At 38.0% G+C, this 27117-nt stretch overlaps 1 protein-coding gene across 1 annotated transcript; it reads left to right on the top strand.

The window, feature by feature from the left end:
- Window positions 1-670: 670 nt before the first annotated feature.
- On the top strand, window positions 671-26890 carry tapt1a (transmembrane anterior posterior transformation 1a). Its single transcript, XM_044363822.1, has 14 exons — window positions 671-906; window positions 3937-4067; window positions 5923-6041; window positions 10713-10875; window positions 11505-11640; window positions 12363-12460; window positions 12810-12879; window positions 14197-14277; window positions 16554-16663; window positions 16834-16893; window positions 17019-17087; window positions 17247-17323; window positions 18750-18919; window positions 23642-26890. The coding sequence occupies exons 1-14, from the start codon at window positions 717-719 to the stop codon at window positions 23947-23949; spliced, it is 1782 nt and encodes a 593-aa protein (XP_044219757.1). The 5' UTR covers window positions 671-716; the 3' UTR covers window positions 23950-26890.
- Window positions 26891-27117: the final 227 nt, after the last annotated feature.

Consider the following 27117-nt stretch of genomic DNA (forward strand, 5'->3'; position numbering starts at 1 on the left):
ATAGAGAAACAAAGCAGGTCAATGTACTGTTTTACCACCTTTGTGAATACAAAATTAGTATTTTTACCTGTAAATTTGCCTTTATTAATATGAAATAAAAATAACATAGTATGGCTTCTTCCGGGACAATAAAATAAAATAAAATAAAATAAGGCAAGGCAAATTTATTTATATAGCGCATTTCATACCCAGAAGCAACCCAAAGTACTTTACAGAGTACACAGGCAAAAGTACAAAACAAATGATAAAAACAATAAAAGCAAACAAGCAAAAGTACACAGAATAAAAACAATAAAACATACAAGCAAATAAATTTGACAAGATCAACTTGTAGGAGCAGGCTGAATTATAAAATTGAAATAAAATAAAAATATTTAAATATATAGTGAATAAATAAGTACATTGAAATAAAATAACGGAAGTTTTATGTTTCCAAAAAATGTAAATGTTATTATGTATTGCAATTATTTTAGAGACTTAAAAAGGTAAAATTATTAAGGAACAGAGAAAATATTTATAAATATATAATATATATATATTTATAAAATAATTTTCTTTCTTTCTTTTTTTGAAAAAACGACATTTGTGAATAAAAAACTAAATCTGTTAAACTTAAACGGTTGAATCCACCTCGTTGACTTCATTATCATGACGTTGTTTATCATGACGTTGTTTACTATGACGTTGCATAGAGTGACGCGGCTGCCAAAGTAAAGATGGCGGACTTATCGGGGACCGAGCTGTCAGAAGAGAAAGAAGCAGAAATTGAGCTCAAGAAAAGACAAAAACGACCGTGGGAGGATTTGCACAAGTCGGGCAAAATCAGTATAACCCCAGCACTGCCGGAAACGTTGGGATTTTACGATATAAGTGCTGTCAGGAGGGAGCAGCGGGAGCTGTCAGCAGGTAAACGTCGGGTCTCCCCTTAACTGACGTTCCTAAACGTTAGCTACAGCTAATAAACGTTAGGCAGTTAAACGGGTCAAATACTACGTATTCTTTGCGTTTTGTAACCGTGTAGCATTGTAACTGTCGTGACTTCATTAATAAGTTTAACGTTAGCAGTATTATCAAACATAAGTAAATTAGATATGGGTCATGAGCAGTTGTAAAAACGTTATTTTGAGTCGTTGTCAACGGTTGTTGTTTACAGTCAGTGCTAGCTCGATTAACTGCTAAATAATGAACTGTCGCTGGTGCTACTGCTCAATAAACCTGCCAGTAAAAAAAAAACTCTGTGACTGACACAATATAGCCATTATTTTAAACTAGCTTTGGATCTTCTCCGCCACTATCTAGCTACTCTAGTAATGTCTAAAGTTTAGTTTGGCATGGCGACGGTAGTTAGCTGCTTAAAGTTCGGCAGTTCAGTGAGCAGTAAACGTAATCTACCATCGCACTCAAACATGTTGTTATCTTGGTATGTTACAGTGTCTAAACCACATTCTTCACTTCAGGGTGTCCAGAGATCACGCTACCTCGGTATTGCACCAAATTCTGTGACCCATTAGATTCTCTGACCTGATAAAGTTAAAGGATAGGTTCACATTTTTTCAAGTATGTCTTAAAACACTTAACAGTTAAGTGCCCATAAGAAAAGCAAAAGCGGTTTTCCTCGCTGTAATTATTCCTCCTGTTGATACTGGCTGTTAAAAGATCCCCTTCAAATGCACCTTTAATGTAAGTGATCTACAGTGTGTCTACACAGTCATTTTGTGCAAAAATGCATTTAAAAGTTTACCTAAAGCTTATATGAGGCCTCAGCAGTCTGAGTTAGTCATATCAAGCGGATATCTGCTACATTTAGTCTTTTTAGTATCAAATTTTTTGTGTTCTTTGTGTTTCATTGGACAGTGTTTCCCTGTAGAGCTGCGGTGGAAGTATAGTAACAAAAAGAGGGACTTTGGCACTAAAAAGGCTGCAACATAAAAGATATCAACTTGATACTTGATTTGTTGATCATTTTTATGGCTGAAGTGTCATATCAGCTTAAGATAAAGTTTTAAATACAATTTTGCACAGAAGGAGGACTGTGGCTTTTGTCCCCCATCACTTACATTGTAAGTGCGTTATGAAGGGATCTTCTAATTGCCATTATGAAAAGGAGGAATGATTATGACAAGAAAAACATGTTTCAATGTTCATTTGGGCACCTGACTGTTGTTTTAAGACAGACTTGAAAAATTGTGAACCTGTTCTTTGAGACGTATTGCTACTGCCATTGTTTTTATCACACTTTATCACCATAAATGGTGCCTCTATACTATTTAGATAGTATAGAGGTACCAGGTCACACATTTTAACAGTTGATATAGGCATTAACTGTAGTGTAGGCCTGAAAAAATTAGTCTGCAGCTACTGTTTTTGACAATCAATCACTTGTTTCAGTCACTTTTAAGCTAAAATCCCAAACATGCCCTGGTTCCAGCCTCTCCAATGTGAAAATTTGAAGTGTTTCTTTGTCTTATCTGATGATAAACTGAATGTCTTTGGGTTGTGGACTGGTTGGGACAAAAGAAGACATTTTAGGTTGCATATTGGCCTTTTGGAAACAGTGATAGACACTTTTCACCATTTTCTTAACTTTTAAAGACCAAATGACTAATTGATTAATCGAGAAAATAATCAACATATTAAATGATAATGAGAATAATCGTTAGTTGCAGCCCTAGTAGACACTTTGGGCTTTTTCATGTAGTTAAATTTCCTAGCATCAAAGAAACTGAGGGGCCACAATTTTCTGCACACTGAAATCACAACTATCAAAATCTGTGACCTTATCTCAGTACTGTGGAGGCACCATGTTTAGTAACAGCTATCAAAGTAAAGTATGTAAATAAGTAAAAGAAACATTTACTGTGGTAATGTAGCTAAAAGTCCTAATTGGGTCAGAGAACAGGAGTGTGTGTTACCCATAAGCATACTTTACTGGCCCCACACACACTCCTGTAGATCCTCATCTGACCCTGTATATTGTGCATTTATTAAGTTATGGGTACATCTGATGCTAAATAAATATAGAACAATATAAAATACAAATACTAAAAACACTGTAGCTGAGATAAGGTAAACATTTGCACAATATAATTGAAAACATACATTATTAGACTCTTGAGCCTTAGTTTATGTGACTGTTAACTCTTTTTGTAATGCGGGCGTGCTTATAGATGCTAAATTTAATTGAACTCTCTATTAAAACCCAAAGTGGTTCAGCTCTCTGTGTGACCTTAACAACAAAACTGTTGCAAGTTGAGCAACATTATACTGTTAGGTCATGAGATGTGTAATGCACAGCAAACTCTTCTTTGTCTGAGGTTTATGAGGTGTGACATGTTTGACAGGTACTCACAGGGTGAAGTCAAGTGGAACAAATTCCAAGACAGTATGGAGGCATTTAGGGTATCGACAGCCTGAGACAGTTAACAGATCCAGCAACTTGGCTACAACTTGTATTTGTTCCGCTGTTTTCCTTTTAGTTATGTATCCCGAGTTTGTTTATTAACCTTCATTTTCATTTAAAGAGTTTCTAAGTTTAAACCATATCATAATCCAATCAGTGTTTCATTTTGAATTACCCTTAAATATGTGACATGGCTTTCTTGATTCAAAGGTGCACTGTGTTACAGGGCAACAGTAAGTGTCTTATGATATCAGTTATACAGCAGTTATGGCTTAGGAGTAGGGAAGAAAGTCCATGGACATATCACACAGAGCTTCATGAAGCATGTTCAGCTTTACCAAAGATGTGTTCATGTTGCACTGTGAGTTAAGAATATTTTCAGTTCTCCAGTTTCCACCATTCAGAGAAGTTTCCTCCTCTTTCACTTTGCAGTGTGACTCTCCAAAGGTTGGCGCTCTCATTGTGTTGATAGCCATTGTTGTAATTGTTGCAGACAATGGCATTGTGGAAACACTGTTGCTCTAATGTTGTTCCAGATCCGTCGTTGACACGCTTCATTTGCACGGAGCTCACCAGAGGCTACTTCCTGGAGCACAATGAGGCAAAGTACACCGAGCGCAGAGAGAGAGTTTACACATGTATGCGTATTCCCAAGGAGCTTGAGAAGGTATCGTATAACACGAGCCCCCAATGCTGCTGCCCCTTTTAACTTCAGCTATCTCCCTCTGGTTGTTCTGTCATTCACATCTCAGCACACACAAGGCACAAAACAGCCCATTGTTGTTATAAATTAACTTATATATATATATAAAATTTTATTCACATTTGTTTTGATTAAGTATGCAGTTTTGAAACATCACTTTAGATTCTGTTAAAGTCTATTTGTCATTATTTTTAACATTATATTGACTTGATGATTCATTATTTTGAAAATTATATTAAGATGAATTAATAATGAAGTAATCATTAGGTGCAGTCCCAACTCCACCCACACACATACACACATTTTTTAATACTTATAATATATGTTTGTAAAGCGACTGTGTAAAATAGCATTTCTTTTGCCATGTGCTGGACTGATTCAGTATATTTTTGTTGTTCTTGTCATGAGCCACCAGGTGGCAGGTTTGGAGCTCATCTGGAGTGCATCAAACTGTATGATGTCTCTTTCCAGGAATCAATGTTTTACAGTACTGCTTGTTAACTAGCATATCTTCATTATATCAACCACCTTGTTTTCCTTCTAACCTGTTTAAAATGCAAGCCTTAATTACTATGGTGCATCAAAAAGTAGGCTTTTTCTATATTTACATATTTATAGATTTGATTTATTGATCGAGACAGTGTGCAGTTTTAAACATTAAAGATGCACTGCACCGGAGTTAGCTCGAAGCTAATCTGCATCCGTAGCCCCCCACAATCAAAACATACAACAGCACAACAACAAACAATACAAAACATACAAAAAAACAACACACATAACACACCATACAAAATACAAAGCTACAAACAGCACATCACATACACCCACAATGTCAATTAGAAATTAATAATGTAAACCTGTCAAATTAAAAGCAAGACTACCTGCGCTAATGAGAAGACCATAGATGAAGTTTAGACTCAGTGGTCACACAGCTGATTGGGATTCAGATCTTAATTTGTTAAGTTTAAGTTTTCAGAGTTGCATTAACTCCATTTCTCAGCATAAATGGGTCCTATCAAGTGAGCCCAGGTTAATGTAGCTCCTACTGGCTTAGTTTTTCCTCCTCCACTTGGGGGCAAGAGAGGAATGTGTGTAAACATAAGAGAACTCAGTGGCTTGACTATGTTAAGCAGCCTAACCAACTTCATGGATATCTAACAAGGCCCCCAAAAAAAGTCACAGTGAATCTACCAATGAGAAACAAACCCTCCCACCAGCTTCTACCAATACTTACAGCAGCGCCGTCATATTTTCACAGTTAGAAGTAGGTGTCAGAAGCAATCAGATGTCTTAAATATACTGCTCTTAAAACAGCCCTAAAATGACAAGGAAATGGCTTTTCAAATATGGGAAACTGTGAAGGTATGTGCCTGCTGCGCAACTGGTTTAGGCCTAGACCTTTTCTTGGTAGTTAATAGCTTTCGCCTGGCTTTTCTTCAGACGCAAAGGAGACGAAAGATAAGTGAAGTACTCAAAAAATGTTAGAGGACAGTTTTTCAGCTAGAAGTCTTTAGTTAGATTTGAGGAGCCTACAGGGTTTCTCTCCAGCCGATGGTCTGACTTTATTTTATTTTAATGTACAGTGCTTGTTAAACGAGATCAGTTTTGATGAGTGAAAGTTGTACATCATTTACCTACAATATTTTACTCTGTGGTGTCGGAAAAATACTTGTTTATCTTTAAAGATTACAGATTTTTAAGTGTGTGTGTGTGTCCACAATCTCTGTTGTTTCTCTCGGATGTGATGCCCTAAAACCTGAACATTGTTTACACTGACAATTGTTGTTTGACTCAGAGGTGTTGGTGTGTAACTTTACAGCTGATGATATTTGGCTTCTTCTTGTGTGTGGACGCCTTCCTGTACGTCTTCACTCTGCTGCCCCTCAGGGTGCTGCTGGCCCTGCTCCGCCTCCTCACCCTGCCATGCTGTGGCTTCAGGTCAGAGCCTACACACACATATTCTCTACTACTCCCACACACACACACACAAACATAAATTATACCTGCATAAAATCCTGTAACCGACGAACACTCAGACTTAAAGGATATACCTACACACAGCAGCGCATAATCTGCAGGTATGAGTACACGTTTGTACAGATGTGTGGGCTGCACAGTTACAGCTAACAACAACAACAGAAACAGCTTATATTGGTGCAAAGATGACTCTAACTTCATATTTTTTATGTTTTTTGTCGATATTCAAAGAGCTGTTGTAATTTCTGCTGTGTCAGTTTGCTGTATGTATGTCTAACTGTAAAACATTAACATCAGTTAAACTGGAATTATTATTTCCCAATTTTAAGGTCACAATAATTTATCATGATTATACCTCAATTTTGGGAACAAAATAGTTTCATTCAATTTGCACATTTTAAAAAGGACACTGCCTTCCGTTCACACCATACTGATAAATATAGCTGTGTAGATAACTGACTGCAGCGTGTCAAAATCATGACCGCCATCATCATGTATGATTAAATGTGCAGCCCTACTGGTACATATAAGTAAAGATAATATGTAGCTACATATGTGCATCATATGGATGAAGGTAAATTAGGTACTCACACAAATGCATTCATACATATAACCCTACTTTAAAACCTATGTTCAGATTGTTCTGGTTTGGTACGTTAGCATGATTTGTCTAAAAGAAATGTCTGTCTTCTTTTTTTATGTAGTTGAACAGACTGAATATTGAAACACTATTATTGAGCTGAACCTGCATGAAAAGGCCTTGCAAAGAATGTTTGTATTTACTCCTATCCAACACATGTAACCATTATTTACTACTTTTAACAGAAAATGTCCATTATAATGGCATGATTTGTTTGTATACTTTCTATACACAGTTGTTGTAAATAAGAAATTTTTTCATCTACCACATAGATCAAAACTAGACCTTTTTATGCATTCTGTGAAAGATCTGGTACTTCTCGTATATCAGCTACTGTATTAAGGTTTTGCTTGTTAGTCGTCTACTTCTTACTAGATTATGTTGCTCTCTTGTTATGTACATAAAAACATTATATCAGGTGTTTAAATGTTCCTATACAGGTCTGAAAACTGTTTAAATTCATTTGGTACACAGTGATAAACTTGTTTTCACTCTGAACACATATTGACCAGAACTCCACGAATCATTTTGAAATTGAATAGCAGTGCAGTATGCATACAGCTTCAGGGCATAAACACCTGAACTCACCAATTGGCACCCCCCCTGTCCTCATACCCGCCTCACCGTCTGTCTGATTCTGCCCTTGCCTTCCTCCCCCTGCAGGGCACGCACATGCCCCTACTGCAGAAGAAGCAGGTACGCTCCCACGAGCCCATCGAGGCTGCATTAATGTTATCATTGTCCTGAACTGGCCTCCACACTCATTCACCAGTTTCTCTTCATCTCCATCGTGTCTGTTAATATGTACGGCTTGGCACCGCACGTCATGTTCCATTCTCAAAAGCCAGAGCAGCCATGTTGGTTCCTTTTAAGTCTGGAATTTTTTTTTTTTTTTTTTTTGTAGATGTCGTTGTTGTTGTTGTTTTTTTTTTTTTTTTCAAGCCCATCCAGAGAAGGTTTGCTGAGCATGCATGCTCATTCTCATTCTCATCCCCATGTTGCTTGTCAGTGACACAGCTGCACACACTCAAACTGGAGGGCTGCCTAATAACACCAGTCTGTTTGGTCACTGAGCAGCTCTTCTGGAGCAGTTTGGGGCTCACTTGCCTTGATTTAAAGGTTTCTCTCAGCAGTAGTGTGAAAGAGGGAAAAACTCTCTGGTTATTCACCTTCCCTGTACAGATATCCCCAGCTGCTCCACAGAAGCAAAACGGCTATTTTCTGCTTCTATAACAAGGTTTTTATATCAGAAAGCTTTCTCTGGCTTAATGCATACTGTCAGGGTAATACAGTATGAATGGCACATAGAGATGGCTACTTGGAATGCAGCACAATAGCTGACTGCACCCAAACATAATATTCATGTGTTATAGAGATAATGCTTGTAGAACGGAGATAGTGAGCACTGCTGCTTTGTGCCGACTACATTCCCGGCTGGCTGCAGTAGCTTCGCATCCAGAGAGCAGTGTGTGTTTCACATGCTGGGGGAGAAGATACTGTGAGACGAGGTTGCTCTGAGTTTGCACCTTAACCACCTGAATACCAAAGCAGATATTTAACATGTTGGGGGGGGGGGGGGGGGGGGGGGGGGGGGGGGGTGGTTGTAGAGAAGTGTAGTAGTGTGGGTTAGAGCTGAAGCAATGAATCCATTATTGATGAGCTGACAGATCATCAAATGATCATTTCAGTTATTTATTCAGCAAACATGTCAAACTTCTCAATTTTATATCATTGTAAATTAAACACATTTTTTACTAAATGAATAATCAAATAATTGAAAAAATTGTAGGTTATCTTACATGTCTGATTGAACTGTTTTTACTCTATTACCTTAGTATTAATTCAGCTGCATTCCCTCACTCATTTATCTTCTGTTACACTTCCTTTGACCTTTATTCATTTATCTACTGTTAGTTATTGTTGTACATTCATTAGTGAACAAAAACATTTAAATTAAGTGAAAAATATGAAGTAGATTACATGAATGACTTGACCACTGGATGGAGCCATAGCATCAGGAAACCAAAGGAACCAGGGACAGCTTCATGATATTGGATTGTGGCCCATTTTATCTGCATCTTCTCTTTTGTGATTAGTATAGATATGACGAAAGAAAACAATAAGGGTTAATGACGTTAACCTAGCATCACCTCATCATCGCAATCACGGGAAATAAACGGTATCCTCGATAAACTGTACATCCAAAGTAAACTCCAACCATTCTTTTCTTCCATTCATACGAAGGCAATCACTGTCTTTTATGCTTCGGACAAAAAAGGCCCAGATGTTCATTTCACCCTGTTCTCTTCACAGCTCTGTGCTCAGCTGCACACAGATTCAGCAGACAGAGAGACACTTGATTAAGCTAATTTACACGTCTTCTCCAAAACAGGCCTTTTTTTTTTTTTTTTTTTCTCTCAGCTTGGACTCGGCTCCTGAAATACTTCAGATATCAGATAACCAAGCCCTCTCTTCTGAAACATGATCTCTTTTTCCTTTCTTGTGTTTTTTTTTTTAAAGCGTAAGGTAAGGGGCAGCCCTGTTGTTGTGATGCAAGATTAATCAACAGTCGCTTAAGTTAATTAAGGTAATAGTGTCTGTTAGAGTAGTTCATTGTTGTTCTGCTGTGTCTTGTGAACTAGTGAGTCGGTCCAGGATTAGTCTGTGTGGTTTATAGTGATTTTAGTGGAAAATCTGACAGCAGTATCTGTAGAATAGTGTTTAACTTGTAACAAAGTCGTGGTAACATGTCTTAACAATCACATCCATCTTCAGAACATAACCTTTTCCCTTATGAAAATCCGAATATTAGTGAATATTGAATTTGTTAACGAAGCAGCCTGTGCGATGAGTAGATGAAACATATTTTAATGCCGGAGTTAGAAGTGGTTGCAGACACGTAGACCAGTCACACAGCTGACATGGAAAATATGGTGGAATTAAGCTCTCTGGCTCTGCCCGGTTATCCCTGTCACAGTAAATACTAAATAACCGGTCCTATGGATTTGTCAGCCCTCCTCTTAACATGCTCCCAAGCTGCCACTGCCAACCACTGCCATTAATTATGAAGCTTCATACGTTTTGAAACACTAAGTTATTGCCCACAGACAAGACATGCTTTGCTGTTCCTGCATTATGTGACAGCTTAGCCACTGTGTTTTCCTCCATCTATTCAACTCCATTTGAAACATTTCTGTCCAAAATGCTGTTCCCATTTTTGTGACAAAGGTGAAATATTTACAAAAAAAAAAGATAGATTCTCCATACTCAAAAATTTATGATTTTTTGTTGGTGCACTGTGGCATGTTTGGTGGATAAGAATTGAATCATATAAAGAGCATAAAGAAACATAGAGCCAAAACAGAAACATATTAGACTACTTTTAGTATAAAGCAGATACTCACTTCAATATTCATATTGTGTTCTTGTGTTATCAGTGCTTGTTTGCCCTTTCCCTTGTGTGGAATATCCAATTTTGAACAGAAATGAACTGTTTATCCCTGTATGTGTTCCTCTTCTGTTTCCTTGCATGAGATGAATAGCAGAGATCTTTCAGAGCCTTCATGAGCAGCATTAGTCAGTGACACTCGTCATCTGGTTTTGTAATGAATCTGTAGACAGCTCCTTCCTCACTCGGCTTCTTTCACTGTGTGTCAGTCGATCTCAGTATCAGTGAAGTTTGTAAAACAGTGTATGTGTCAGTGCTGTAAATGCTTGTATGCATTCCAAATTCATACATAGCTCACTAAAATGTTTTGTCTGTCAGCATACACATACATCATATCTGTGTAAACAGATATAACTGTTCACTGACACAATACAATGACAGATTATGTGCATGCGGATACACAGATACACTGCACTGTGTATCTCAGCATGCAAGTTTGCATTCAAATATGCAAGAATGCACTGAAAAGTTATATAAATATGTCTAAATAACCATATACAGATACTATAAGTTAATGTTTTTGTGTGTGTGTGTGTTTGGTTAGCGGGTCCCGGCTGCTGCAGCCAGCGCAGGTGTGTGACATGCTGAAGGGCTTGATCCTGGTGCTGTGCTTCTCCATGATGCATTATGTAGATTACTCCATGATGTACCACCTGATCAGAGGACAGTCTGTCATCAAACTCTACATCATCTACAACATGTTGGAGGTACATCATATTTTATACAATCTAACATCTGCATTCAGTGGAAACTGTATTTTTTTTTAGCACAGGTGGCCTCAGCAGGATTTAAACCTAAAAGTGTTAGCGCCATCTGCTGCAGCATCATATACACAGATCATACCTATTGATGCATTTCAATCACTATTTTATTATGTATCCAATATATAGTATAATGGTGTTTAATAGCTGTGCACATTGATGCTCAGGCTGCACTACTGTATATACAGTATATTGGCCAGTATTAGCTTATTGCAGATATATTTGTATGGGCATATATGTTGGCTTAGAGGTTAAAGGAAATTGCAGGATAGAAATGCCAAAGATATGTCTGAGATGATTTAGAAACCATGTTGCTAGGTAGTCGGTGTACTATGCCAGGACTTTTTTTTTTTTTTAAAGCCTTGGAAATAGACAACATTTGTAGGAAATTCTTGATGTTAAAAATATTGAGGTGCTGTACATGTCATGCTGCACCGACTTCCATTTGTTAGTTTGTGATATTTGTTGTGTAAGAGTAATTAATGTAACTGACGGGTGATAAAATGAACAATACATCTGTTTGAATCACATACTAACTTTTTAAGTTATGATGTCACCTGTCCTTCCTCTGTAAGGTGGCAGATCGCCTCTTCTCCTCCTTCGGTCAAGACATCCTGGATGCTCTCTACTGGACAGCTACAGAACCCAAAGAACGGAAAAGAGACAGTATAGGAGTCATCCCTCACTTCCTCATGGCCGTTTTTTATGTTTGTATCCTTCTCATTCAAATCCACAGCAGCAATATGGCTGTTTTAAGACTCAACAGGCAAGATTTGTCATTTGTGAAGTAAGCTGATTATATTATATGATATTTTGTGATTGACATTTGATGTCTCTTTCCTCTGTGTCTTAAGTTTCAAGTGGCGTAGTCTGATGTAATGCTCATAACTATTGTGAGCTCTGTGTGACCATTGGAGAAGATGAATAAAGCCTCTGAGTTCAGCATTACAGTCACTAGAATTCATTTTGTTTTTGATTTTCTCCTGACTAGACAGACTAGGAAAAAAAGGCAAAAACTGATTATTTTTATTTCCTTTGAAGTTTTTGTGCTTTGAACTTAAACTAGTTGAGTTCAGTGCATGACATGTGTATTTTTAGTTTTCTTGAGCCATTCAGTCATACATGCCAGATTTGATGTAGAAGTTTTGGTAACTATCTGGGAAGGTTTAAATCCTTTCATTTAATAATCTAAGCATTTAGCTGATGTTGTTAATGGCAGAGCAGAGGATCTTTTTTTAAGGATATTTCAGAAAAACAAAAGACTTCTGATGGTCACAGCTGAACTGCTCTCAGGCATTGTACTTTGGGTTTTGATTAGAAGGTAGTCTGTCTAACCAGTAAGCTGCATTGCTTTTAAGTAGGTTTTAATGGACAGGTGTTCAGTACTAAATTGCTTTTTACATCAGTTGTTTTCCTGAGTGAATGTCCATCAGTCCTCCATGCCATCCTCATCATGGTCCAAGCCTCCACCCTCAATGTTGCCTTCAACTCACACAACAAGTCCTTGCTCACCATCATGATGTCCAACAACGTTAGTACACACACACACACACACAAACCTACTACTACCACTACTACTAGTACTACTACTACTATACAGGTGTACACAATAATCTGCGCACAAACAGAAAAGCCTGATGAGATTGTTTAAGCAGCTACACACACACACACAAACAAAATATATGCATATATGCCCACAAACTACATTTTAATTGAATCATCTGTATGCAGATGTATCCCAGGAAGATGGAACTTGACATGTCGGTGATGAAATGTTGCTGCTGTAGCTGCAACATGTTAGTTTCTCTTCTTATTTTCAGGATAATATTTACTGCTAAATGCATTTCTTTGTTTGTTTTTTTCTGTTTTCTCAAACACAGTTTGTGGAGATAAAAGGAAGTGTGTTCAAGAAATTTGAGAAGAACAACTTATTCCAAATGTCCAACAGTGGTAAGATACTCATTGTCTCATCTGAAATCACTGATTTAATATATTATTATTAGTATTGGTTGAAAAGGGCACTGGTACCAAAAACATATCTTAAATTGAAAAACATCAGTACAGGTTTTCCATATCTGGTAACACTTCATGTTGTGTTGTTTCACTGTTTATTTGATGATGTCAGTCTGCTCAGAATTCACACTTACAAAATTAAAAACCTGTAAAAATATTCACAGAGAATTAGTGTCTCACAGTCTTTACCAGAAAATGAGGCGCCACAATCTATAATTATATTTGCTTCATGTTGTTTCTTCTTGTTGCTTAAGTGTAACAACATGGAACATTTTGCATCTAAAGAAAATGTTGCACAAATAAGTATTTTTTTGTACTTTCTGATCCCGTTCAGAAAATATGTTAGCGATTGTTTGACGGAAAGGCAAAAGTCTAAAGTATAATGGACCTGTTGAAATACTTTGTTGTACATTAGTAATAAATGTGAAATCTAATAACACTCAGAACAATTCTTGCTGCCCCACAAATGTTTAAAAGCAACACTTTCTCTAATGAAAAAGCTACTTTTTTAGCTAATCACATCGGCAAAACATAAGTGTCTTTTGTCAATTTCTGTAGGATAGATGTATGACGAAAATGACTTGATTCCTGGTAAAATGTTTAGCATACAAAGGGTTACTCACTCTTCCTCAAATAGAAAGCTTTTATGAATCCATCCATGTTGCTTTGATAGGAAGAATACAAATGCAGTTATAGATTAAATGCCTTGCGCATTTCGCCCTTTAATCCCCCAAGGCAGCAGGTTTTTATCTCAGTCACTCTTATTGTATTCTAATGACCTCAGAAGACAATAAGCCATTATCAGCTGCCATTTTCCTCTCACAACTTGGAAGATTGCCTGTTTATGGAGCCGGGCTTGGTCCTAACTAGCATGGCATTATCAGAACAGATGATTGCATTCTACAACATCTACAGCTGAGTCTTCAATTTGCACGAGATGGATGTTTATAGCATCCATTACTTTGGCAAGACTAAAAGCCACTGTAGCTATTATGTGCTGCTAAAATAAATGCACAATTACTCTTCAGTTACTTCACTGCACATTTATGCATAATAAAGTTGATGGATCTGACTCCTTTAAAACTTTCTTTCATACTCTCACACACATATACAGCACAAGGTCATCAAATGTGGGTGAATGAAACTTTCTGCAGTTGTGCCTTAAGTGAAGATGCTTTAGTAGTAGCATTTTTTAGCCATGTTGTTCAGGGCGGAGATATTATAATTGCAAATGTTATTATTTTATCCTGGCAGATATCAAGGAACGGTTCACCAGCTACGTTCTCCTGCTCATCGTTTGTCTCAGGAATATGGAGCAGTTCTCATGGAACCCAGGTAATTATCTGTTTTCCCTAAAACTGCAGTTTAATAGACTCTTTATATTATAATGAGAAGCATACTGTCTCAGGTTTGTTCACTTTTAAAAATGAAAATACTTCCATCCTAGCTCAGTGCTAGTCATGCTAAAGATTCAGTTTTGAGCAGCTCCTTTCCTGATGATTTTGTTGACCCATTGCAACACCATGGGGAGCTTTCCACTACCGACAGAGCAGTGTGAAGGTTGAGAGCTGGGCATTTCTGTATTACAGCTCTCTGAAAACAGTCAGCTCCTCCTGCTACTCTCCAAGCCAGACTCACCATAGATGACAGACATGGCCTGTCAACAGCAATCATAACTCTGATGCACTAATACTATCAGAACCACAGCCTTCTATTGCTAAAGAGGTATACAAATCACAACTCCCCGGTAATTCACTTATCCTGCATGCTGCATTAGTGGTGACTGCACTTCTTTGTTTACAATATACAGATCACCGTCTCTCAGCTAATTACCTACTAAACACTTCTCATGTCATCCATTTTAACTGTTGTTAAAATGAGAAGTGTGAAATTAGAGCCAAAGCTGCTTTGTGCATTAAATATTGGAAATGTATGCAAGTATACCAACCTTAAGAAAAAAATACTATTAAACTGGGCTTTTCTTCTTTTAAAGGGGCCCTTTTGTGCTTTTCCTTATTTTCAGTCATAAATATAATATTACAATATCAGATGTTCATGTTAAATGTGGCCGAAGTGTCAGATAATGAGGTAAACGTATGTAGAAGTAAACCCTGTGAGCAAAAAGGACCGGCTTCAGACTGCTCTGAACACTCGGTTCCCAGTGGTTTTTTCTATTTTCAGCCTGATGTTGGCTCATGATGGATTTCTTTGTATGGTCATCTGCTCCACGCACAGCGGGCGAGTTCTCTGCTCCACTCCGCTAACATTATAGTGTTTTTCCATTGTTTTGGGGGTATTCACGCAGAGCTATGACTTCAGTCGAGCTGGCATGCTGTGAGTGTTTTTCCATCACACAGCACAGCAAAGTAAAATAAATAGTTTACCTGTTGGAGTTGTGCTGGTCATCTGCAGCTCTTCATCACACATTATCATCAGTGTGGCTGTCTCTTCCTCCCTGTATTATTTCTAACTGATCCGCTGAACAAAGAGCTCAAAGTATCTCCATATCTTGTGTTGACTGGGTTTTAGCGCTGCTAACGAATCTCTGTTAATTCTTCATAATAAAGTCTCCTGTTATTTAGTCATTTAAAAACTTTTAATATGAAGCAGTAAAGCAGGAAGTGTTGGGTTTTCATCAGCAGTAACTTAACACGACTCTGATACGGCTGCCCCTCGGCAGGCTTCCAGAAAGGAGCTAAGACTGCCTGTTAGCGATGGAGGCTGAACTGAGGGGCTGCCTAAAGGGCCAGTATGAGATAAATAAGAGTTGTTTTTTAACTGTGAATCATGCAAAGCTACTCTAGTGGAGTCCCAGAATAAAAATATAGAGAGAGCAGGAAATGATTATAGTAGGTCCCCATTAAATTCTGCTATTAAGCTTTGGGCCATATAGTTTTTTGTGCACATGATGTGGCGCTGGTCATTTTTCATAAGAGATGTATGCACATAGCAGTTGCCAAACTTGTACAATGCAGCTAAAAAAAATTGACTGCATTTTATTGTGTAAGTAATTAAACTACTTAAAATCTTAAAACTCAAAATTACTGCTGTTAGCATAACCTGAGACATGAGTGTCATGAGGTTGAATCCTGACTTTGATCTTTGTGAGGGGAAGTAGCACAGTAAGAATAACTGAGGTGCTACTGAGCAAGATATTTAGACTAGTGTTGACTAGTCGATTTAAATTGTTAACAAATAAATTATTAAACAATTTTAATACTGTATTTTTATAAATCAATTATGAAGTTGCTGTTCTAGCTTCTTAAATGTTAGGATCATTATGAACTGAATAACTTTGGCTTTTGAAATGTTGTTCAGACAAAACAAGCAATTTGAAGATATTCCTTTGGGCTATGGGAAATTATGATGGGCATTTTTCACTATTTTCTGACATTGTCCTGACATTTCATAGGCTGTAATCACTTAAATGAAAACATAATCAGATTAACAGATAAATTGATATTGAAAATGAATTGTAAATTGTACATTAGTTGTAACAGGTGGGGTTACAACTACAGCCCCACAATCGAGGAAACTTTCCCAGCATAAATTAAGTTTAAAACATTTTTATGTGTAACATGTGAACTTTCTTGTGTTATTTCTTCCCTCAGACCACCTTTGGGTGTTGTTCCCTGATGTCTTTATGGTCCTCACCTCTGAAGTTGCTGTTGACATCATTAAGCATGCTTTCATCACCAAGTTCAACGACATCACTGCAGATGTAAGAGCTAAACCTGATCATTACTTCTATAACAGCCTCATTCACCAACTAAGGAGTCGTCCAACACAATACATGTGTAATGTAACACTGTACTGTATGTGATCCATTGCCTATCTTAAATGAGACTTATTTGCTTCCAAACTACATTCTTCCGCTCATCTCTTTCCCAGGTGTACAGTGAATACAGAGCCAGTTTGGCTTTCGATCTTGTCAGCAGTCGACAGAAGAACGTAAGCAACCGTTTCTTTTTTTCACACCACTGTCATTATACTTACATAAAGAGCACGGAGCCTACGCAGCTAATCAATGCAGTTTTGTTGAGTGCTGTAACCTGTGCTCGTCTGTCACTGTGTAGGCTTGTACAGACTACAGTGACTCAGTGGCTCGGAGGATGGGCTTCATCCCTCTGCCTTTGGCTGTTCTGGTAAGAGAGGCTGCAGTCTGTTGCTGCTCAGGCACTAAATACCAGTAAAGAGTTTAGTCTTCATTGTCACATAAACATTAGTCAGAACTTCCTCCAAACTTTACTTAAAAGCTGAACATGTATGTGAAACTATATTCTTCTTTTTTTATGTTTTAACAGCTTATCCGAGTGGTCATGAGTTCGGTAAAGGTGCAAGGAGCACTGTCATACACGTGCGTGTTCCTTTTTTATCTCGGGTAAGTCTATTAAAATCATAATGTTTGCTTTAGTGTTATTACATGATTTTATTGAAGATTGTCCTTCCCAGCATCCATTAAATGAGCTTTTAAGCCACATCTTACTGCACTTGTACTGAACAGGATATTTTTATTTTACATATGCTGTATATATGTTAATCTGACTGTGAAAATGTAGCTCGGGAGGAGATTTAAAAGCTGAAACTGAAGTTGTCCATGCAGAATAATCTGGTGATGAATATTTTGCCGTTCCCTCCATCTCCTTGTTTGAACTACAGGCTCGTATCATTGAAACACAGATCTCATTATAGAAGTCTGTGTGTCTATATTTTTGATTCTGAACACAGTATTCATTTAGTCGTAGATCAGTGAGTGTTTACGTTTGATTTCTTTGTTTATAGTGTGTCAAATATGCACAGATACTCTCACACAAACACAGACACTCACATACAGACATGCTCGCACAGCCGCGGTCTCTTGAACGCACACTAACACATGCAGGCGCTGTCATAAACACACATTCACAGACATACACAGTTACATAAGCATTAACACTGTACCCTCACGTTCTCCCTGTGCTGAGCTGCTGATATCCGCGCTCACTCTCATTTGCCGTATCCCATCGGGCTTGTACCATTGAAGAGTTTCCCTCAGGGTGAAGAATACAATGTTGTCATCTCTAGTGCCATCTTTGGCCTTCCCTACCCCCTTATTTAAAAATAGCTCTGGCTTGAACAGACCGCTGCGCTTTGGCAAAGATTCAGCCGCGCTGTCACGCTCTCAGTCCGAAACACCCTGTCACAGCGAGCAGTGGTCCACAGACCCAAATGTGTCTGTCTCTCTCTGATCACAGTGTCAAGCCCAGGCCTAATAGCTAAACCCAGAAACACATCCTGGTGTCAGTGGTGGGATGTGAACAGTGGTGAATGAAACCAGATGGTAGAAGAGATTCATTATAGCTGCGCCCCAGCTCAAGACGGCACTGAGTTAACTCTGCTACATCTCGGTGCTGAATAACAGCAAGAAAGACTGGAATAGGCTGTTCAGTTATGACTATAATGGTAATCATCATTATTTTGTAATTTATTTTGATCACAGTTTACCAAACTCTAGAGTATTTTTAACTTAGTGCCGAGTCCATCAACCAAATGAGCAAAAAAGGTTCCAAAAGCAATGACGTGTGAAATGTTTTAACACTGTCAGCAAGCCAGTATCTTATGATTGATTGCACATTTTTAAAAGAAAATCAACACATAGACTCAGATAAATGTGTAGCTTTACAGTAGAACTGATAATGCTTTGTCATGTTTTTATTGTTTTGTTAGTTTCATAAGACTCTAAGCAGCTTGAAGAAAGGGAGAGTTTTTTTTTTTTATTCTTCCAGTTAGAAATGCACCTCTCTAACTGCAGTGTTCTCTCTCTGTAGGCTGGTTACACTGAAAGTGTTGAACAGTATTGTGCTGCTGGGAAAGTCGTGTGTTTACGTCAAGAGGGCCAACATGGAGGACAAACTGTTTGAGAGGCCCTCGACAGCCCCATCCTCGTCTGCCAAGAGCCCCAGCAAAGCTGACCAGGCCACGTGTCCAGCACCTTCAGGTAAAGCACTCACAACTGAACACCAGCTCTACTGCAGTACCTCTTGCATTTCACCTTCATTTTTACACAAAGATCGAGTTACTATCAATTTTAGCCAAACAATACGATAATGTACTCTGAGATAATGGTGACTGGTGAAAACATTCTCACTATCAGTCCTGTCTTACAGCTAGTGTGAGAGGGAATTTGGAAATAATATAAAAGTTCAAAGCATTTAAAACTTCATTTAAAGATCTTCTGCATTTTAAACAGTAGTTCACATCATGATCCTATTTATCCTGTTTTGGTCAGAGCATTTACTGAAAAATGTGTTCATCACTGTAAAAGGGACAAAATACTATTGGGTCAGGTTTATTTATAAAAAGGAGCATGCAGTTTGACCCAGTTTTAAGGGGGAATGTTCCCAGTCACTCTACATAATTATTAAAAAATCTCAGCTTGATCACACTTTGTCCCTCTCACTAATTACACTGTGTGGAATTATCAGTGTTCCTACAGTGAAAGTTTACATTTCCAGGCCTGTATATAACTACATTTTGGATTTGCCATGGCACTGTTGATAAATTATGATTTTCTCAATGTCTAGTTTCCTTTTATAAGATTAAAAACTCATTCATTTCCTGATTAAATGAGTCCATTTACATGTCTACTGTACCTGCTAAAACAAGACAGCTATTTTGAATAAATACATTTGAACCAATATCACCGAATTAGTGCTAATACATTAGATACTTAAGTTTTATTGAGCACTCTTATCCTCAGGTTGTAGTAACCCTCGTTAAGGTAATCATGCAGATGACAGAGAATCAAATGCAATTATTTTCAATTAGACACAAGCTTGTTTTGAAAGGTTATAAATTGTATGTTATAAATAGCTATATACTGTTTTTGGAGATATGAAAAGTGTCCCTGTGGTTCTCTGGAATGGATATCTTGTAAATGAGACGTCCTGGGATTTAGTCTTGCTTTTAATAATGCTCCATGTTGCCCTCTACCTCTGACTCACTCACTGATCTTTTGTGTCTCTCTGCACTTTGAGACACTGTAAATAAAACAAGTGTCTTACAATAATCTTTTCAAACACACATGCAGAACGCTCATTAGTTTGTGTTGCTTTAACGGAAAATAAAGCACTTATGTTTTATATCTCCAACTAGGGTCAATAGTGCTGATTTACATGTTTTCACCTCCTGTATTTGTCTATTTCCTGCTCCGTAGTTTCCAAAGCAACACAAGGCTTACCAGCTCACCCTGCCTGAGAGAAGAATCATGTTTATATTAACATTTTAAGGCATTTAGCTGACACTTTAATTTACATTTTAGGCATTTAGCTGATACCTGTACCCAGACAGATTTGTCAGCAGGTAGGAGCTCAGTGTCCGGCTTTAGGCAGCTGATGGACACATCCAGTGTCTGGTGATGCACAAATCAAACCTGTGACCTTTTGGTTGTAGAGAAGTCTAAATATCAGGCCATAGCTTCATCCCAAACACCTAAAACAAATGTATGTTCCCCAAATCATCACCATCATCATCATTTTGGATGCTGTTTTATATTCTAAGTGGCAACTTAACAAAGCAAACGTTTATGTTATGCTTTACCTGCAGTAATGCTCATTCTTTGTATTATGGTTTAAGTACAGTATAATGTCATGCAGTCTTGTTTATAGGGCTGCAACTAGTTATTAATAATTAATAGCTAGTTATTATCATTATGGTGAAAACACACCCTGGTTACAGCTTCTCAACTGTGAGTATTTGCTGCTTTTTTTGTCTCGTGTGATAGTAAACTTAATATCTTTAGGTTTTTGGTCAGACAAAGCAAGCAATTTATAGATTTCACCTTGGGCTTCACAAAATAGTGATCTGCCTTTTTCACCATATACAGACATTTTATAGACTAAACTATGTAGTAATAAAATTATCAGAGTATATATATACATATATGTGTCACATTTGACTGATATCCACAGTAAAAAAAACAAATTATTCCCACATTCATATATTTACATATGAATTCCTTCATTAAGATTCATGTAAATATTTTGACAAATTGTTCAACACGCCCTGCACCTACAGTAAGACACACACACACACACACACACACACACACAATCAGACACAGATTCGGAGGTGGCAGTATCTTCCTGTCATCCGCAGCCAAATCCCCGCAGATCTTTTCTCCCGTGTGTGCCACGGACCCGCCTGCTGAGCTGAGCCAGGAGCTTTAAAATGACAAAGATCCTGATGGTGCATCATGTCATATCAAACATCAAAGTACTTGTGTTTCAAATGAATCTGCTTCCTCAAAAAGCAGCAGCAGCAGCAGCAGCCACAAGGCTTAAAGCACCACACTCCAACATATAGAGTATAATATTAACCACTTCCAGGTTGTGGGAAATTTAATGGGAGTCTTTCCTTCTGCTTCCCACATATTCAGCTGCTGGGATTTGAACCAGCGACCTCATGCTAACTACTTTAGCCTATGCCTCAAGCTTTACCTGCTGCTCCAGCGGATTCACTGCACATTTATGCTCTTCTGTATGTCTTTGTCTTTACAATGATCCGGATTCACATAACTCTGCATACGCCATCTGTCTATACTGCATGTTTCTGTCTGGAGGGCAGAAATGAGTAATGAGTGGTTTCACATCAGCCATTTGCTGAAGCGAAAGCCACATGGAGAAGCGAAAGAGAAATCATGTTGTTGGTTCAGTCAGGTGGAACAGTGAAGTAAAACTATGTTTGGTGAGATCCAACGCGTAGACAGCCACGTCTCAGCCAAATCAGAGCAAGAATATATAACCGTGAATCTCAAACAGTGACCATCTCCAAAGACAAAAATATTGTGTATTCTGATGCCAGCTTTAATAGGGTCTGAGGCAATTTTTTTTAAAAATCAAAAAGTCAAAATAAACCTGCTACAAGGAATAAAATAAGGCTTGTGGGGATGGATTTATATACTGACCATCCACCAGGCCTTATTATGAATTCCTCACTGACTCAACACTGAATTATTCAGACAGAACCGAAGGTAATACCTGACATTTTCTAATATTCTGCTGGCCTGCGTTGATGCTCACTACTCCTATGGCCTCCATCATATTTTAAATTCTTTCTAGTGCCTTACTCAAACACACATATACAGTATATATATATATATATATATATATATATATATATATACACAGTATATGCACAGTGGACTGCAGTAGTTCTGTACTGTAAAGTGTCACTTCTGCTCTGTCTACAGTAAGAATTGGAGGTTTGTTGTAGCCAGATAGCCCGGGGCTGGGCGGTGGTCTCTGTGGGCAGCCTTGTTAATATCCAATGCTGCTTTGCTCAAGTCTCTGTGATATGATGAATTATTCTGTTTGGTTGATTTTCTTAATATAACTACACTCAGTGCTCTCAAAAGTTTAAAAGCCTGCACAGTGTTTTCTCTTAACATAATGCAATGGATTGTGATAATATTTAACCGAGACCGCATCGCTCATGTCAGCTTCCGTTCTCCAGCTACGTTTCATTCTTCTCCCTCCGTGCTGCTTAAAACTGAGCCGTCAGGTGGTTGCAGGTTTCCTGACTTGTGGACCAGACAGGTTGAATCACATCGCGTCACTCAAGCCGGAACAACTTTACACCTTCTGTTACAGGCTGAAGATTGTCGCTCGCAGTCAGCACATCACCCTCTTTTATACCGCATCGTCTCTCTTCCTGTTCTAAATGATCTATTTTATTTGTTTTTCTAACATCTTTGTATGTTAGATGGTGATTCTAGAGTTATTCTTAGTTTGAAAAACAGATAAAACAGTTTTAAAAACAGCTACAATAGGCAGTGATAGAATAACTCAAGTACGGGAACTGAAAATGAAACATATAAAAGAAGGATGACAACAGTGCAGAGGGTGATTGTTCATCTTCTTGTTTTTCAATTGTTTTAGCAAGAAGTTACATCCAGTTTGCTGAAATGATATGTTGATTCATTGAGTAAATGATAGACGTAACATTACAGTTTTTATTATCAATTAATCGTTTGCTGGTTCCAGATTCGCAAATTTGAGGCTTTGCTGCTCGGAGTTTTTTATCATCGTAAACTGAATATCTTTGAATTTGAACTGTTTGAAGACGTCATCTCGGGCTCGCATAAAATGTGGTGGTCATTTTTTTTGCTATTTTATAGACGAAACAATCAATCCAAACTGACTAATAATCATAAGTTGCAGCTCTAATCATTAATTGTGTTTTCTTACTTTTTATATTTTGACCGTTATGCACAAAGGCAGGTATATGAAAAGCTACTACCCAATAAACCTGTTTCTGTTTCAGATTCTATTTGAGTTTAATACTGCATTGCAACCCTGGAGAAGTCTAAAGGCTAAACTGTCACTTCCCAGAGCAAAGTTTTGAATTGAGGCATCACTTTGTTTCATATGAAAGTGCAAACAGAAGTGGAAGCGTTTATGGTGAAGGGAAAGAAGAAGACATTTATGATTTCCACAGTCGAGCTGATTGTGGTGATGGTAACACAGAAGTAGTACCACGTTAGTACTACAGTTTCGTGTACAGTGTTATAAGTTTCTTTAGAGAACATCAGTTACATGTGTTAAGTAATGTTATTTTACTCTTAGAACTCTGAAAGAAAGCCGAACAACCAAAACACTCATCAATTTGTCATCTTGTCTGTCTGTCAGAGAGTTAAATTTAGGTTCACTCTTCTTTACAGGTGAATCAAAGGCGGAGCAGATTCCTGTCCCACCTTGCAGCACACCATCCTCTTCCTCTTCTTCCTCCGTGACCACCCAGCCGACTCCCAGGACTGACTTGTTTCCTCCCCCGCCCACCGAAGCCCCGCCTGCTGCACCAGCTAGCCATCCTCCAACCCCACTACCTGAAGCTGAGCAACCCGCACCCTCAATCCCCAAAGAGGAGGAGGGGGAGGCACAAGGAGCCTCTGAACTGAAGCACAGGACTCCCAAAAAGGACCTGCTGGAGATCGACCGTTTCACAATCTGTGGTAACCGCATCGACTGACCGGCGGGATGTAGCGATCAACCACTCAGGAAAGACGGAGAGCAAACGGCGCCTCAGCCTGGCTCTCCTGGCCAACAGCAGCAGAAAGCTGAGTATTTATTAAAGTCAGTGGCAATACAGTAAGTTATTGTGAACGTGGACACACAGTGTCAGACGATCCTGCTGTTGTTGATGCCTAAAGTCGACGAGTTTCATAAAGAAAACTTCAGCTGGCTTATTAACAGCGGGAGAAAGAGAATGTGACTGAGGCAGCCCAGTCGTCAGGATGAACTGGCGTGTGTGTGTGTGTTTGTGTGTTTGTGTGTGTGTGTGTGAAAGTGTTAGGATGGTTCAGTATTTAGAGTGAATATGCAGGTGTGAGGGTGTGTGAGATTGCGTATGTGTGAGCGTGAGAGCACACAAGCACTTCCTGTCTGAGCAGCACTGGGACCAGAAGTCAGAAGTTTCTCAGTTCGCTCAGCAGCCAGAAAACAGACAAACTTCCAGATTCTATTAAAAGTAACAGCAGAATCATTTTTCACTGTATCAAATGTTTACTTTTTCCTCAAGAAAACTTTATTTCAAAAAGTTTTTTTTTTTTATATTGGGTGTCATCCAACATATCAACCCAATACGATACTGAGGTTACAACAATTCAGCTTAGAAATGTAGATCTGAAATCTGTGTGAAGGCTTCTAAGAAGTTCCTTTAAACACGGGACTTTACACCAGTGGTTCCCAACCTGAAGGTCATGACGCTCACTAAAATAGTAATAATGTAAGATAAGTCTGGTGGGTCACGATGATTAACAAAACTTTTTTTGCCCTTTTTTTGGTGAATTAACTAGATAATCTTACCTTATCGGGTCTCTGAAACAGAAAAACAGAAATATAATCACTTTTTGGTTGAACAGGGTTGACAGACATACAACTGGTGATGAAGGGTTTTTAAATAAGGGGTCACGAGCCGAAAAGGTTGGGAAACACTGCAATAAGCAGTCACACACTGTTAGTATTAGAGTCTATGCATTGCTGCTTGCTCCATTACCTGGTGAATACAGAGTATATACCTCAGTGAGACTAGTCTGAAAATTGAAGTGATGCATCTTTTTAATTTCCAGCATAGTTTTGATAGCGTTGTGAAGTCGACTGAGAACAGCGACTTTTAAATTAGAGCCTTAAGTAGAGCCTTTCGTTTACACAGCCAACAGATAAAGCCATTTGCAGTCCACACTGCGCCCGCAGCGACTGAAGGACCTTTCATTACAGAACCAGTCAGCGTACGACATTAACAGAAGCTGCCGGTCAAATGCTGGTAAATTCTGACTGCTGACACTAAATCTGCTGCTTCTACCGGCTGATTACGCAGCCAGACATCTTTCAGAGGTCCGCTTTAAAAAACAGAAAAGAAAATTTGCTTTTAGGTTGAAAGATGCTACAAAATGCAGATAAACATTGGAGATAAAGTTCATTTCTTTCTTTTCTAGGATGCATTTTTCCATTATATCTATATCTCCTTTTTAGGCAGAGAAAAACATTCATTATTAGAAATCCATCATTTAAAATGATAGTGGAAAAGGGTCATCACTTTGACTAATATGATGCAGCATCCTTCAACAAGTAACCAACGTCTGTCGCTTTGTTAAAGAAATAGTATTTCATGTTTCATTACTTCTGATCTTGTGAATGTTTGCACTGATGGACCGTATTGTGTTAAATTTTGCTACACGACAGGTCACGTTTCTCATTCGACTCTCAAGTAATGTCATCTAAGTGTGGATGTCTTAGGATGATAGAAGCAATATTTCCACAACAAATTGCCTTTTTTTTTTTTTTTTTTTTGCATGTGAATTTTAAGACTTATTTTGTTGACTGACTTGTGAAGTTGTTTGTTATGATTTAGCCTTTTCTTTTATTGCAAAAAAAAAAAATCTATAAATACAGTATCTACCCTACAATATAACGCCTTCACCATTAAGCTTTCATTTGTGACTCATGTATGTAATGGAGTCTAAGTAAAGTATAATATAATATTCCTGAAATTATATCAGTTTTAGAATTTGATTTCAGGCTATGAAGTTCCAGCAGCCGTGCCAAATATTTCAGTTGTGTCTGAGCTCTTCAGTCACTTTTGTTAATCTGATCTAAATTTGTTGAAATCGATCAATAATGATACATTATGTAGCGCTTTGCATTTATTAGAATAGTCGCAGCACTTTGAAGAATTCTAAAGATAGATACATGACATGACTGATACTGAATGTAATTATTAAAGTTGTTAATTATCAACAGTCTCAAAACAAATGATTTTAAAATCTACCTTCTAGTGCACTCGTCTAATCACTTACTTTATTTGGGACTTTAAAAGGTACTTTTCTGCCCTGTTAAATGCACTCTATAACATATGACATCATAATATATTTAAAGTTGCTTTGGTAAAAGCTGTCATAATGTCATATTTTACATTAAGCAGTAGGAAAATGTACATAGTGTAAAACATATCAGCATTTATTTGATTCAGTTTTGGAAAAAAAAAGGCTCTTTTTAATGTTCATTACCATTGTAATAATTAAGATAGTTCTATTTTTGGAGCTGCCAAGTTGTGATATGATAATATTTTTTTGCGCATGAAACTTGACTCGTGGTTTTGTGAAACGCCTCGTCTCTACTGGCCTGAGCTCAGTGTCACTGTGGTCCGTCTGGCTCACAGAGCGTCTCCACTGTCAGCTGGCTGAGCCTTTCGCTGGTTCAAGTCTGCAGCGGAGATCAAGCTGTTCCTGACTGAACCACAGCTGGACCCGACCGGGCTCGACTCAGCTAATGGAGACGAGGCAGAAGTGTTCTTATGCGAGCTGCGATGGTCTGGTACACTGCCTGCTTTGTCTCATCAGTTTGGTTCCTTATTTAATTCCTACCTTGATATCCTATGCCCCCTTTTGGATTAATAAAAGTTGGTTTCTCAAGTGTGTCGCTTTAATGTAACAATCTGAGAAATAATAATTATCTAGGATTGTTTTTTTTAACATTGCGTTTTTGAAGATATGTCAAAAATTTGTGTTCTTTCATTGCAGTCTCTTCTCTCTGTGTAGGAGTTGAACTTATTTTGGAAATTATCCAATTATTTTGGATAAATATTGAGCCTCAGACTTCATGCTGTTCGTGTGTACTTTCTAAATTTGGGTCATGATGA

This window comes from Thunnus albacares, chromosome 10 (genome assembly GCF_914725855.1).
Source record: "Thunnus albacares chromosome 10, fThuAlb1.1, whole genome shotgun sequence".
Taxonomy (NCBI): Eukaryota; Metazoa; Chordata; class Actinopteri; order Scombriformes; family Scombridae; genus Thunnus; species Thunnus albacares.